A 15,547-nucleotide genomic window follows, 5' to 3' on the forward strand; every position below is an offset into this window, starting at 1 on the left:
CTATTGAGGTGGGATTGTTTACTCCAAAGGTCATGTACACATCCCCATATATTGTTATACTAAACAGAAATTAATCTCACACTCAGTTTTAGTAGCATTACTGTGTTGTTCCTGAAACTTCTAATTAGACTCGGATTTGTGTCTTTCTCCCAGGAGGAGCCGGGCGTCTTCCTGATTGAGTTCAGTAAGCCGTGTGTGCAGAGTGAGCGCTACCCCGCCATGCTGCAGAAGACAAGCGTCAGTGACATCATCCAGTATGACGACGCACAGCGGCATTCCATAGTTCCTGGCGACAATGTCTTGGCCCCCTGGGAACCGGAACTGGCCCGATATGGCCCTGGGACCGTCATTCTAGGCCTGGAGACCAGAGACCCCCTACGTGGTACACAATTACTTATTTTTTTAAGCCAATACACTTTGGGGGATTGGACACGGAAACATTAAAGAAGGTTTCCTGTGTATTTGGTCTATTTTCAAAAAACATTTTATTTAGACTAAAACATTCCACTTTGGACAGGTTTCACAAGACACACCTCCTTCCTCAGGCAAACATTGTGGGAGTGTCTGTGGCCAAAGGTCTGCGAGTTTGGTGCCTGTGTTGATGGACCCTTGGCCACAGACACTCCCACAATGTTTGCCTGAGGAAGCAGGTATGTCCTCTGAAATATGTTGCAAGTGGAGTTTTTTTCATTTTTGGCACTTTTTGTTTTATCAACTAATATATTGTACCCATAGTCTGTTTTTCTGTTAGAGGTTTATTCACCTCTTTTCCACATTGCCTTAGTGAAATACCTGTTCTAAGAAGACTGACACTCCAAATTTCTTTTATGCAGTTATGGAGGATGAACAGCTGACCGTTAGTTTTTGGAATGGGAAGAAGGCGAACGTTCCGCTGGGTGTGGCCCTATGGATCTCGCCTACAGTTTACCGGAGGATTGTGGACATGCTACATCACCCTATCAGTGGTCACCAACACCACGAGGACAGAGGAGGGAACACCACAACCTATGTCATCACTGACCGCGGTACCACAGTGCCCGTCCCTGTGTGTGCTACTGACCACTTCCATCGGTGGAATCATCACCCTGCCCATCACCCGCACCCCACCCATCAACACTGTGCCTGCTGCTGCTTCCCCAGCCACCAAACCTGCACCTGCTGCTATGACCCCAAGTGCCAGAGCTGGTGGCCGCTGTCACCCAGGACCACCGTCTACGTCCAGGGCAAGAAAGAGACTGGGGATGACAAGAGATCATATTCCACCATAACAGAGGGAGAGAAGTCCAGGACCGACAATCACTATTTCTCAGCTTCCTCAGAAAGTGAGAATGAGGAGTCCCTGGAGGATGACACAGATGGAGAGACGTACCTATCCAAGACCACACAAAGTACAATGGTGGACAGTGCGGTCAACACAGATTCCAGCTTGTGGGACAAACAGAGGACAGACTTCAGTGACCGACCCGACTGGAAATATTGGAAACACAGCCAGCCGGAGCCCTTCCACCGCAAACCAGGTAAGCCAAGAGGTGTCGCTAATGATGTCGCTCTTGTAGAATATAACATATCTGGAGAGCAGTGATGTCACGCCTGTAAGATATAACTTATACCTGGAAAGCAGTGATGTCACACATGTAAGGTATATCTGGATAGGAGTGACGTCACTTCTGTAAAATATAACTGTACCTGGAGAGCAATGATTTCACTCCAGCAGAATATAACTTATACCTGGAAAGCAGTGATGTCTCTCCAGTAGAAATACAATTTATACTCAGAGAGCAGTGATGTTGCGCCTGTAAAATATAACATACCTGGAGAACTGTGATGTCACTCCTGTAAAATATAACATACCTTGAGAGCAGTGATGTCACTCCTGTAAAATATAAGATACCTGGAGAGCCGTGACAGGCAGCCTATTGGGCCAATCAGAGTGTGGGGATCACGTCCTTTAAAGTGATTGGACCTGCAGGGGCTCAGGGCGGGAGGAGAGAAGCGCTCATTATTTGCAGAATGAGCGGGCGTAATTTAATAGCTCTCGCTATGCTGCACTACCCGCAGCATAGCATGCGCTGAGTGCCCGCTCTCCTGACTGAGCCAGATTACGCACGCAACGCTGCCATTAGCGCGTGTCGTGTGCAGGGAGCCTACAAGTGGCGGTGATTCACTTGCGTGTGTAACAGTAGCGAACTTGCACTGTTACGCTGCGCTATGGTTAGTGAATCAAGCCCCTGGAGAGAAGTGATGTCACTCCGGTAAACTATAACATACTTGGAGAGCAGTGATGTCACTCCTGTAAAATATAACTAACTTGAAGAGCAGTGATATCACTCCTGTAAAATATAACATACTTGGAGAGCAGCAATGTCACTCCTGTAAAATATAACATACTTGGAGAGCAGCGATGTCCTTTCTGTAAAATATAACATACCTGGAGAGCAGTGATGTCACTCCTGTAAAATATAACATACTTGGAGAGCAGCGATGTCACTCATGTAAAATATAACATACTTGGAGAGCAGTGATGTCCTTTCTGTAAAATATAACATACCTGGAGAGCAGTGATATCACTCCTGTAAAATATAACATACTTGGAGAGCAGCGATGTCACTCATGTAAAATATAACATACTTGGAGAGCAGCGATGTCACTCCTGTAAAATATAACATACTTGGAGAGCAGCGATGTCACTCCTGTAAAATATAACATACCTGGAGAGCAGTAATGTCCTTTCTGTAAAATATAACATACCTGGAGAGCAGTGATGTCACTCCTGTAAAATATAACATACTTGGAGAGCAGCGATGTCACTCATGTAAAATATAACATACTTGGAGAGCAGTGATGTCCTTTCTGTAAAATATAACATACCTGGAGAGCAGTGATATCACTCCTGTAAAATATAACATACTTGGAGAGCAGCGATGTCACTCATGTAAAATATAACATACTTGGAGAGCAGCGATGTCACTCCTGTAAAATATAACATACTTGGAGAGCAGCGATGTCACTCCTGTAAAATATAACATACCTGGAGAGCAGTAATGTCCTTTCTGTAAAATATAACATACCTGGAGAGCAGGGATGTCACTCCTGTAAAATATAACATACTTGGAGAGCAGTGATGTCACTCATGTACTTGGAGAGCAAGTAATAAGATATCTAAATTGCAGATGTGTCCTGTAAAATATAACTTATATGAAAAGAGAAGTGATGTCATTACTGTAATATTTATCTGGACAGCAGTAATGTCTCTACTGTTATATTTGATATATCTGGATAGCGGTGATGTCACTTCTGAAAAACAGCTTGTATCCGGCTATCTGTGATGTCACTCCGGTGAAAGACATGCATGAACATTGTACACTTTAGTATGTAATACACCAGTTAGCAGCTTGTACGTAACTTATTATTTTTTTATATATATTACAGGAATTATCAAGTCAAAAAGTAAAAAGTCCATCAAGGATTCCAGAGCCCCCGTACCCGACAGTTTTGGATCCACCAATCGTAGTGCTCTGTTTGAGACAGTACTGGATCCTCCCGCCAGGCGCCTTACAGTGAAAGATATTTTAACGCATAAAGATTTAGTCCAAACAGAAATGGTACTTCAACTGATAAAAGGAACTTCATGTAATTACTGTCCATAACATACAGAAAGATTCCAGGCAGGGAGATAAGCAAAACACAGATGTCAGGGACAGAAGTGTAACACCAAACCAGGGGTCCCAGAGAAAAATTCATTGAAAGTGCACCTAAACTAAGAGGGATATGGATGTTTCCTTTTAAACAATACCAGTTGCCTGGCATTCTGCTGATGTCTTTGGCTGCAGTAGTGGCTGATTCACACACCTGAAACAAGCATGCAGCTAATCCAGTCTGACTTCAGTCAGAGCACCTGATCTACATGGTTGTTCAGGGGCTGTGGCTAGTATTAGAGACACAGGATCAGCAAGAGTCAGGCAACTGGTATTATTCTAAGGGCCCGTTTCCACTAGTGCGGTGCGGAATCGCCGCTGACAAAATCGCATGCGGATGCGATTCCGCATGCGATTTCGCATAGGCAGGGTATATGGGATTTTAACCATGTCACTGCCTGTGTCAATTTACATTACTTTCAATGCGAAATCGCATGCGATTTCCCTATTAAATACATTGCCTGCGATTCGCCTGCGTTCCACACGCAGGCGAATTCTGCAGGGTCTACCGTGCAGAAAAATCCTGCACATAAAAACGCAAATGAAAACTGACAAGTGGAAACAGTCCCATCCACTTGTATTGCTTATGCGAATCCGCATGCGTTGTCTGCATGCGGATTCGCGCTAGTGGAAACGGGCCCTAAAAGGAAAAATCCATATCCTAAGTTTAGGTTCCCTTTAGGCTGCTTACACACTAAGACGTTACAGGCGCACATTAGTGCAGCCTGTAACGCTCCCCCAACGTACAGCAATGTAACACAAGTGTGCTGTTCACACTGCCCACGTTGCGTTACATGTAACGCTGCACGTTCTTCCGAAAGTGCAGCATGCTACGGCGTTACAGCGGCTTAAGCCGCGTTAGACTGTTTGCACATGCTCAGTCAGGTTGGGGAGAAGCGGAGAGCGGCCAGGCACATGGCTAATTAATATTCACTGCACGTTGTGACGTGCAGTATTTACTTCCTGGTGCGGCCGCTCTGTGCGGCGATTGGCCGGCGGGACCACGTGATGCCGCATGCGTCCAAGAGTACGCATCACGGACGCCAGAGTGAGCTGCACAACGCGCCTCACTCTGACGTCCACATCCAAGAGCACCAGGCCTTGCGTTAGGTGCACGTTATGCGACCTTAACGTAGCACCTAACGCAACGTCTTGGTGTGCAAGTAGCCTTAAAGGCTCCAACCCTGCAAACATTTTAGGAATTACTCCCTCCTTCCCCATTGTATGTGAGGATGAAGAATGCAATTTGCAGTAATATACAGGGTGGGCCATTTATATGGATACACCTTAATAGAATGGGAATGGTTGGTGATATTAACTTCCTGTCTGTGGCACATTAGTATGTGTAAAGGGGGAAACTTTTCAAGATGGGTGGTGACCATGGCGGCCATTTTGAAGTCGCCATTTTTAAACTAACTTTTGTTTTTTCAATAGGAAGAGGGTCATGTGATACATCAAACTTATTGGGAATTTTACAAGAAAAACAATGGTGTGCTTGGTATTAACGTAACTTTATTCTTTCATGAGTTATTTACAAGTTTCTGACCACTTACAAAATGTGTTCAATGTGCTGCCCATTGTGTTGTATTGTCAATGCAACCCTCTTCTCCCACTCTTCACACACTGATAGCAACACTGCAGGAGAAATGCTAGCACAGGCTTCCAGTATCTGTAGTTTCAGGTGCTGCACATCTCGTATCTTCACAGCATAGACAATTGCCTTCAGATGACCCCAAAGATAAAAGTCTAAGGGGGTCAGATTGGGAGACCTTGGGGGCCATTCAACTGGCCCACGATGACCAATCCACTTTCCAGGAAACTGTTCATCTAGGAATGCTCGGACCTGACACCCATAATGTAGGACCATTCCCATAATTATAGAGACATTAATAGCCCAGTGTAAAATAAAAAAAAAATGTCCTTTGTGGAAGCTCCAAGCAAAATGGAAGGGACCTTTGTTCCAGAATAAAAGTCCTTTATTCCATAATCAAAATGGCTGCCAGCCACCTTTATCTCTTGGCTGGCTCTGATCAGGTGATGTTACACAAGGGAGGACCATTTGCTGAAAATGCTTTGCCTTCTTTATACAGATTGGCTTCTGAGGGCGGATCTCAAAGCCAGCCCCCTGGGCTTGGTGTTATTTTGTCGGAAACTTAAGTCCAAAAGATGTTACATTTTTCATAACTCAGCCCAAGTTCATCGCACACAAATAATAACAGAAAATCCACTATCTTCAAAAAATATCGATCTCATTGACACTAGACATGAATATGGTATAATATTCGGTTACTGAGAAGTAAGGCTCTCGCCTTGCAGTGCTGGATTCCCGGTTTGAATCCCAGCAAGGGCAACACCTGCAAGGAGTTTGTACTTTCTTCCTGTGTCTATATGGGTATCCTTCGGGTACTTCGGTTTCCTCCAACATCCCCAAAACATACAGATAAGTTAATTGGCTTCCCCTTAAAGAGAATCTGTATTGTTAAAATCGCACAAAAGTAAACATACCAGTGCGTTAGGGGACATCTCCTATTACCCTCTGTCACAATTTCGCCGCTCCTCGCCGCATTAAAAGTGGTTAAAAACAGTTTTAAAAAGTTTGTTTATAAACAAACAAAATGGCCACCAAAACAGGAAGTAGGTTGATGTACAGTATGTCCACACATAGAAAATACATCCATACACAAGCAGGCTGTATACAGCCTTCCTTTTTAATCTCAAGAGATCATTTGTGTGTTTCTTTCCCCCTGCAGCTATCTTCCACTGAAGTGACAGGCTGTTTCTTCCTGCAGAGTGCAGACAGCTCTGCCTGTATGTAATTCCTCAGTATGTGAAAGCCCAGCCAGCTCAGAGGATGATTTATCCAGCTTGTAAAAGATAATAGAGAAGAGAGAAGCTGCCCTAATCTAAATAACACACAGGTAGTGTGCATAGAGAGGCCTGGAAGGGGGAGTTCATAGCAGAACCACCACACTGAAGAACTTGGCAGCCTTCCAGACACAGGCTGACAAGTCTGACAAGAGAGAGATAAGTTGATTTATTACAGAGACTGTGATAGCAGAAAGTGCTGCAGTAAGCCAGAACACATTAGAATAGCTTTTGGAACTTGTAGGATGATAAAAAACAGGATGCAATTTTTGTTACGGAGTCTCTTTAAAGAGGAGCTGTTAGGTATGGGGTCTCAGAGAAAAAAAAACACATATATCAGTAGTTAATTATTGGCTGTGTTTACATTACATATGCATTTCACTGTCCACGTTTGGATTTCACAGAATTTTTATATAGTATTTGCAGAGATTGATGCTCCTGACAGCTCATGGCAGGTTCCATGTTTGACTGTCTTGTATGAAGCCAATTGTGATGTAATATCCTCTCTTACCCTGCTTCCTGATGATTCGACTCACAAAAAAGATCCGGATCAAAGATCCTAATCGTTCATGATCCAGACAACACTACTGTGCAGTGAATATTAATTAGCCATGTGGCTAGGAACAATAGCGGACTTGTGCAGTATACTCTAACGGAACATGTGCCCTGTGAACAGCACATTGATTTTTCAGTGCTGTAAGTTAGGCTGCAAGTTACAAGCTGCTGTAACATGAACCTGTAACTTCTCTCTGTGAAATCAGCCTTAGGGCGGGATAGGGAAATGAAGGGGAGGACCAAGGGAGTGCAGTAAGGAGAAGAAGCAGTCCCAGCACGCTCTGCAGTATCTGTTATGCGGCCTGCCGGCCTCCTTAGGAGCTTGGGAATAAAGAGGATTGCTATTCAGCAAACATCAAAGTAAGAGAGATTTTTAACTTCAGTATTGCCTTTTTGGCTTCCTTCTAAACTGTTAAAAACACAGGAGAATAGAGGTTTAAATTAGCTTTTGCAGCCTGACAGTTACTCTTTAAATTGGCCCTAGATATACATACATAAACATATGATTATGATAGGGATTAGATTGTGAGCCCCTCTGAGGGACAGTTAAGTGACAAAAAAACCCCATCAATATACTCTGTACAATATATATAATAATAACAATAATAAAGAGGAGGACAGCCAGGCAATGTGCATTGTTTAAAAGGAAATAAATATGGCAGCCTCCATATCCCTCTCACTTCAGGTGTCCTTTAACCTATTCCAAAGCTAAAAAAAACCCAAAACACATTCTACACTGTTGTAACGCCACTTAATTATTACTTTAACATTTTTTCACTGGTTTGGTTTTGGTGGGTTGTTTCAGTCAGCAGAGACAGAGCAGACAGTAAGAATTAATCAATCAGTGGTTTAACAGAGTCCCTATAGACAAGGGGCCTCTAATGTTCATATTAAACACAGAAAACCAAAGATATATAAATATTCTCAGTAAGAGTGCTCTTGTATCCTGCAGAACCCGCCCCCTTCTGCCGCCGAGCGCCTCGGCCAATCAGAAGTGGAAAAACTGCGGCGCAAAGAAGCAATTCTTCAGAAACGGCTGCAGCAGAAGCTAAAGCATCGGGAATGGGAGGAAAAGAGGGAAGAAGATTCCAGTAAGAAGTACAGCGGCAGCCAAGAAGCCCACAGGTGAAGCTGTTCATTACAGTCACAGAAATGAACTAAAAGGGCATCTGTGGGGGTTCACAAAATCTGTAAGCCAACTGTGCAGCATGGTGGAGGATGTACAGTTATGTTCCAAATAATTCCCTGGGTGCAGCAGAGGAACTCAATCCCAGGTGTGAGGACTTCACTACTCTGCCCCGCCTCTTCCTGCTTCCCATCAACCAATCAGCACCGTGAAAGTGCCATACGCAGGTCAATGAGAAATAATTTCCAAATAATTTGTAATAGCCTTCCAGAGAAGTGGAATATCTTTCCACAGTCATATATGTGGATCCCACCTCCAGTACAGTCATTCCAAAAATTGTATTTATAAAAGAAAACAAAACATAAATGATCAAACAGGCCGACAAGGTAAGAACAGTAGCAGGCACCCAATTAAAAAGAGTTAAAAAGTTGTAAAAGAAAAAGTTAAAAAGAGCCAAAAAAATGGATGGTAAGTGTGTTGACCTACCTTGAAAGAAAGCTACACCTGGTGTTCCCTCAGGCTACTTTCACAGTTGGACATTGCGTTTTGATGCGACCTTAAAGTCACAACGCAAACTACCAACGCAACGTCTAAAAACTGTCACAACGCAACTCTATGCCCTGTATGCTCGTCGCATACAGGCAATGAAAAGTATGCTTCCAGGTCATTACTGAGCATGTGCAAACAGTCCAACGCAGTTAATAATGTGTATAATACACAGCATGCAGCACTTTCTAATAATGCTACACGTTACACACAAACGCAACGTGTGCACTGTGAATGTTGCACAGATTGCTGTGCGTTAGTCCGCATTAAAACATTTTCTAACGTGCGACTTTAACGTCGCACTGTGAAAGAGGCCTCAGGCTAGGTTTATTGTGCTGTGTTGCGGCATAACAGCCACATTGTAACACAGCTTGCCGCACTGAAATGCACCACCTTTACAACATTTATAGTGTGTTGCGGTTTAACAGCGTATGGCATGGTAACACACTGTGTGCTACAACGTGCAGAAAATGTGCGGTGCCACTTTCCTGATCTTTTGAGTTTCTGCTGTTACATGGAATGCAAGGCAATGCCCACTGTGAACCCAGTCTAATGCCGGGCATACACGGTGCGTTTATGCACCGGCATCGAGCCGCTGGCTCGATGCCGATGCGTGGATCGATTCCCGCTCGTCCCCGCGGGCGCTTCTTATCTGCCGCTTGTTTTTTTCTATTGTCCGCCCACGGGGATCAAGCGCAGAATCGATCCGCCGCGGTGATCGGACACGTCGGATATTATCAATCGAGCCATCAGCGTCTCGATTGATAAGAAGAAACAAACCATGTATGCCCAGCATTAAAAAGGACATTCTATTCAGCACACTTTGCGTGCGTTAGCCCTCTTGCTTAGGTTAATAAAGAGTGTCGGTGGGTGAAGCAGAACCTGTGTGCCTGTAACTCATGAAACGCGTTGTCTTTTATGCTCTGAATAAATGTTTCTTTTGGGAGAAGCACACTGGAGAGTAGCACAGTGAAGCAGTTCAATATGCACTTGCTTCAGTGCCGATTTCAGGACTCCTCTGGTCTTCCTGACAGCCACACACGTTGTGCTGCACACCTCTGCCTCTGAATGCAGGTCACGTGATCGGAAGCTGGAGGTATGGAAGCACACAGCGTGAGGCTGCAGGGAAGAACAGAAGACACCTGACACATTGCTGGAGCATGTAAATATTATGCTGTTATGCTGCACAACTGCAATTTGGTGAGGGGTGTGTGTTTATGTGTTTTACAAGTCACACAAAGTAGTTTGGATCCCAGGAGGGGGCCCCAAGCTAATTTCGCTAGGGGGTCCTGTGGGTGTGGAAACACCATAACTGATGTGCTCCTCTCATTGGGAAGGCAGTGTGCTGTCGTTCTTTACTGCCTACAATGATGCACATTTGAAGCTCTGGAAGTCCACATAAAATAGAACGGAGGGCCGCCTTCGGCCCGTGGGCCTTGTGTTTGACACCTGTGACCTAAAGTATCCATTCAAAAAGTGTATTCACTCAGTTTACCCTTATACTATGAAGATTTGGTAAGATTGGACAAAAAAAATTGTCTCATTAGTGGGCACTATTAGAAATATAATATAAATTGCTAATAAATACATTCAGAAAAAGAAGTCCCTGAACCGAGGTTTTGGAGAAAGAAGGGGGAGGTTTCCTGTGGTGATACGCAACAGCGACTGACAGGCATTTGTGTGTAGGAAGAAGACACAGAATCGCCTGGAGAACGAGGAGCTGAAAGTGAGGGAGAGGGAGATGAAGAATGCCACCAATATAAAAGCCAAGATGGCCGCCTGCGAGGAGCGCAAAGAGAGGAACCTGACAGAGGCTGCAGAGGACAAAAAGAGGGAGCAGCGCAGGCTGGACCACCTGAGGAAAGTGCGGGAGAAAATCGACCAGAGGGAGTTTGAGAAGTGCGCGGCCAATGAGCAGAAAGACATAGACCACATGGTGAGTCCATTACACATTGGAAATGCTGCATGGTTGTCAGTGTAAGTTATACATTTCCTATTTTTATACCACAACAGTATAGCCTACAGTGCTGTATGGAGAGGAAGGCCTGGAACCCACTAGGAATCACTGCAGCACTTTAAAATTGCGGCAACGCTGTTTGCAGCGATTCCAAGGGCGATTGCGCTCGCAATTCCCAACGCTTAGAAGCACTTCCGTTTAGCAGTTTATTATTTTTTAATAAACTTTATTATATTTACCAGGTGTCTGGCTTCCGTCTGTAGCCCCACCCCCTAAAGGAAGAGGTCATAGGTGTTTCTCTAGGACCAATTAGAGAAGTGCCTGTGACCTCTTCTGCTAGGGGGCAGGGCTATGGTTGGAAGCCAGAAATACAGACACCGGTAAGTATAAATATCTATTTACATTTTCAATCGCTGCCCCCCCCCCCCCAAATCGCTGCAAAATCACTTTTCAAAGTGATTTTTCAGCGCTACTATACACAGCATTAAGTGAAAACACGCTCAAAATGCTGCATGTCCTGTGATTTGGATTACCCATAATCACAATCCCACTAGTGTGTCCCTAACCACTCACTTTCATTGGCAAAGTGTTTTTTTGGGCATCGCCTGCGATTTTGCTCAATCCCAAACCGCTGGCGAAAACACCATAGTGCGTCCCAGCCCGAAGAGTTCAGCAGGTAAGTGTGCTGCTATCTCCCTACAGCAGCCAAGTGTGGAGGTGTGGAGTTATGGCTACAGGGGATGCCTGAAAGCAGATCTCCACACTTGGCTGCTGTAGGGAGTTAGCAGCACTGACATTTTATCTAGGGCAGGGTTCAGGAACCTTTTTGGCTGAGAGAGCCATAAATGGCACATATTTTAAAATGTAATTCCGTGAGAGCCATACAATATGTTTCAAACTGGGACAGTAGGGCTCACATCCCTGTTGCCATGGTGATATGTACACAGTTGATCCGCTGGGCAGCAGAAGTGTCAGACATGTCTTTAGCTTTTCTTGGGTTTCAAAAACATCAGCAATTTCCCTCAGAGCTGGACAGGAGAAATACTAACAGCTTGTACAATTAGCTAGCTGACTTGGGGGTTGATTCACTTTGTAGGACAAGATTCCCGCACTTTGGCTCAATAGGCTGCCTGTCGAGTGACAGGCAGCCTATCGGACCAATCAAAGTGCAGGGATCTTGTTCTACAAAGTCACTGGAACTGACAGGGTTGTCCAGAATGGAACAATTAGAGCAGCTGTTTGTTTTGGGGTAGCACGAGTAAGTTAGTAGTGCATGCTACAGCAGTGGCGTGCACTTATTTGAAAATTTTACCTGCGCTGCCACACTAAGCTGCGCTGCTTGAGCAGTGTAGCTTAGTGAATCAACCCTTACTGATTTCTCTGTGAGCCAGATGTAGCCATCAAAAGAGCCACATTTGGCTCCCGAGCCACAGGTTCCCTACCCCTGATCTAGGGGATGCCTGGGATGAGATCTCTTGTTGCTGGCTATTGGAACCAGCACATTAACCTGCACAGCTCTGCACATCAGAGGAGGGCTTTACAAGAAAGGATAGTTGCACATAAAAATGAAAGCAATAAAGATAGGGCCCTTTTCCAAGAGCAGTTGACAGCTTGCTGCTGCCTGGCAACTGCTCACTAAGACCAGAGCGGTTCTGAAGCGTTTTTAAAACGCTTGCAGGGGGAAAACCGCTTGGCTAATGAAAGTGAATGGGATGGTGCGCACCAGAGCGGTTCGTTTTTTCCACAAACGCAAACTCAGGGGCTGCAGCATTTTTTAGATTTCTGAGGCGTTTCTGCCTCAATGTTAAAGTATAGGAAAGTGGAAAACAGCTCTGAAAAACGCTAGATCAGAGCTGTTTTTCAAGCATTTTTGTTACAGAAGCTGTTCAGTAACAGCTTCACTGTAACAATATTTGGTACTTATCCGTTAGCCGGGCGCATCCTCTAGGTGGCGACAAAACTAGACCAGAGTTACATCTTTCCCTACTATCCATGTCGGCCTGGAGGGGGAATAGTAATTAGCGCCACCTGCCGGATGCGCCCGGCTAACGGATAAGTACCCAATATTTGTAATCTGATACACAAAAACGGTCTAAAAACGGCTATGCATGTTTACAAAACATGCCTAGAATGGCTCTGAAATCTGCTTTAAAAACCTCTAGCGTTTTGCAGATCTGCTAGAGGTTTTTAGTGTGCACTGGGCCAAAGCGCACAATTTAGCTGCCTGTGGAAAAGGGCCCTAAAGTGTACTAACATGAAAGAAGGGTGAGGGCAGCATAAGTCATTAGGCCTGGGAAGGGGTGGGAATATAAGGTAAAAACTGCAAATGGCATTGACTGTGGGTGGATCCAGGTTGATGGATATTTGATTCATTAAAAACAGAAGGTTAATGAAATGCTAATAATCCTGCCTTGCATGTCAATATAATGCAAATGATATGCAGCTTGGAATTTGGCCAATCATACGCACCCCTGTTGATTCTGATTGGCCCTCTTTCAAGCTGCCTGCAATAGAAGCTAGGATTATTAGGATCTCATTGGCCATCTGTAGAAGCTGACCCCTGAGTAGCAGTGCCTTATACCTGAATGACTGTCTTTGGTTATATGACAGGCTGCGCAGCGTCGGAGGACTGAAGACCATTACAGGCAAATCGCGGAGAAGGTGTTCCAGGCTGAGCAGGGAGAGAAGCAGAGAGTGCGGTATGCGGAAGCCTAGAGAGCTCACAGGAATGGTGCGTCTGCACTGGGGGAATGTTCTGTACCAGCCCCCCATCACCATAATCCTGTTTCCTTCTACAACTGTCAGTCCACTAACTCACATCTCAGGGTTTGTTAGAGGGAAAAGTGTTAAATCCCATCTGAAGTGAGAGGGATATGGAGGCTGCCATATTTATTTCCTTATAAACAATACCAGTTGCCCGGCAGCCCTGATGATCTTTCTGGCATCAGTAGTGTCTGGATCACACACCTGAAACACGCATGTGGAAAAACCAATCAGAAAAATCTGACGTGTTGGCAGTATCAGCAGAATTACTTTACACTGCAGCATAGTAAAGCAACCACAAGATGTCACTGTCTGTAGAATGATGTGAAGAGCTCTATGGTGTTGTGATTTCCTGTATTCGCTCTGCGTTCCTCTCTGTTCTAAGTAAGCTGCATAACATAATGATGTGTGTATGATATATCGCTGCATGTTTTCCTCAGTAAAGTGTTCTAACTTGTTATTCTGGGTGCCTATCTGCATGTATCAACCGCTCTGTTCCATCATGATATGCATCTGCATGCTTGTTCAGGGTATGTGGCTAATAGTATTGGAGGCAGAGGATCAGCAGAACAGCCAGGCAATGTGTATAAAAGGAAATAAATGTCAGCATCCATATCTCTCTCACTTCAGGTGTCCTTTAAAAAACCCCTAATTGTTTCTTCTGTCTGTAAAGGTGTGGTGTACACAGGCACTACGGCCCTTATTCAGTTCACTTTTTCTCCAGGCTGGTGCACACCAGAGCAGTTCTGAAGTGTTTTTTAAACACTTGCAGGGAGAAAACCGCTTGGTGAATGGGTTGGTGCACAGCAGAGAGGTTCGTTTTTTCCACAAACGCAAACTCGGGGGCTGCAGCACTTTTTTAGATTTCTAAGGCGTTTCTGCCTCAATGTTAAAGTATAGGAAAGTGGAAAACTGCTCTGAAAAAAACTCAGAGCGGCTTGCCAGGCATTTTTGTTACAGAAGCTGTTCAGTAACCGCTTTACTGTAACATTTGTAATCTGCTACACAAAAACCGCTAGGCATCTTAGAGAACGTCCCTAAACATACCTAGAATCGCTCTGAAATCTGCTTCAAAAACTAGGGGAGACAGTGGGCGGGGGCAATGAGGCGGCATCTTGAGGCCGTTTGCCGAAAGATTTTATGCCTAAATCAGTCAGGAATCGGCCTGCGGTTTATGACAGGCAACAGACCTCTCTCCGATCAGAGAGAGATCTGTCTATTGGTCAATCGCCCATCAAAATCGCTAGATGTATGGCGACTTTAAATGGTTCAGCTGTCCGGCAGACAATGAGATGTCAGTTGTGAGAGGAGATGTGTAGCTGGCAGACTGTGTGGGGGAGAGTCCTGCTCAGGCTGTGCTCTGTGTGACTACTCTGTAGAAGTGATAACAGGATGTATCCGAGGGCTGCAGAACCCACTTCCTGTCATACATTCTGCTCTCGTCTCCGGCTACAAAGATATATTTTTGTATCTAATTGTGCAAAATAAAAAATGAACTGTTTGGATGTCATTGTGTGGCCTCTTCTTCATCCTCAGTGTTGGGAGAGGTTTAAATCCTGCTGCAATAACGGCTCCTCTTTTATAAATTGGAGTTGTTTACACTTATGCTGCAAATGATCCACTGGATACCGCTGGCTGCACGTGGTCTGGCACAGCAGGAACCAGTATGCAGCCAATGGAGTCACACCTGGAACACAAATATAGCCAGAGGAGTCACACCAGGAACCAGTATGCAGCCAGTGCAGTCCTACAAGGAACACGCATACGGCCAGCGGAGACACACCTGGAACGCGCATACGGCCAGCGGAGACACACCTGGAACGCGCATACGGCCAGCGGAGACACACCTGGAACAAGCATACAGCCGGCGGAGTCACACCTGGAACAAGCATACGGCCGGCGGAGACACACCTGGAACAAGCATGCGGCCGGCGGAGTCACACCTGGAACAAGCATGCGGCCGGCGGAGTCACACCTGGAACAAGCATGCGGCCAGCGGAGTCACACCTGGAACAAGCATACGGCCAGCGGAGTCACACC

General features: G+C 45.2%; 1 protein-coding gene across 1 annotated transcript in view; it reads left to right on the forward strand.

The window, feature by feature from the left end:
- The window catches only part of C11H11orf16 (chromosome 11 C11orf16 homolog), a 28,167-nt gene extending 13,163 nt beyond the window's left edge, over positions 1-15,004 (forward strand). Inside the window, exons 4-9 of the mRNA XM_068260349.1 lie at positions 154-382; positions 834-1,517; positions 3,430-3,602; positions 8,068-8,240; positions 10,474-10,723; positions 13,355-15,004. Coding sequence (XP_068116450.1) covers positions 154-382; positions 834-1,517; positions 3,430-3,602; positions 8,068-8,240; positions 10,474-10,723; positions 13,355-13,459 — 1,614 coding nt within the window. The 3' untranslated portion in view covers positions 13,460-15,004. The remainder of the gene's footprint in view (positions 1-153; positions 383-833; positions 1,518-3,429; positions 3,603-8,067; positions 8,241-10,473; positions 10,724-13,354) is intronic.
- Positions 15,005-15,547: the final 543 nt, after the last annotated feature.

The sequence above is a fragment of the Hyperolius riggenbachi genome, chromosome 11 (genome assembly GCF_040937935.1).
Source record: "Hyperolius riggenbachi isolate aHypRig1 chromosome 11, aHypRig1.pri, whole genome shotgun sequence".
Taxonomy (NCBI): Eukaryota; Metazoa; Chordata; class Amphibia; order Anura; family Hyperoliidae; genus Hyperolius; species Hyperolius riggenbachi.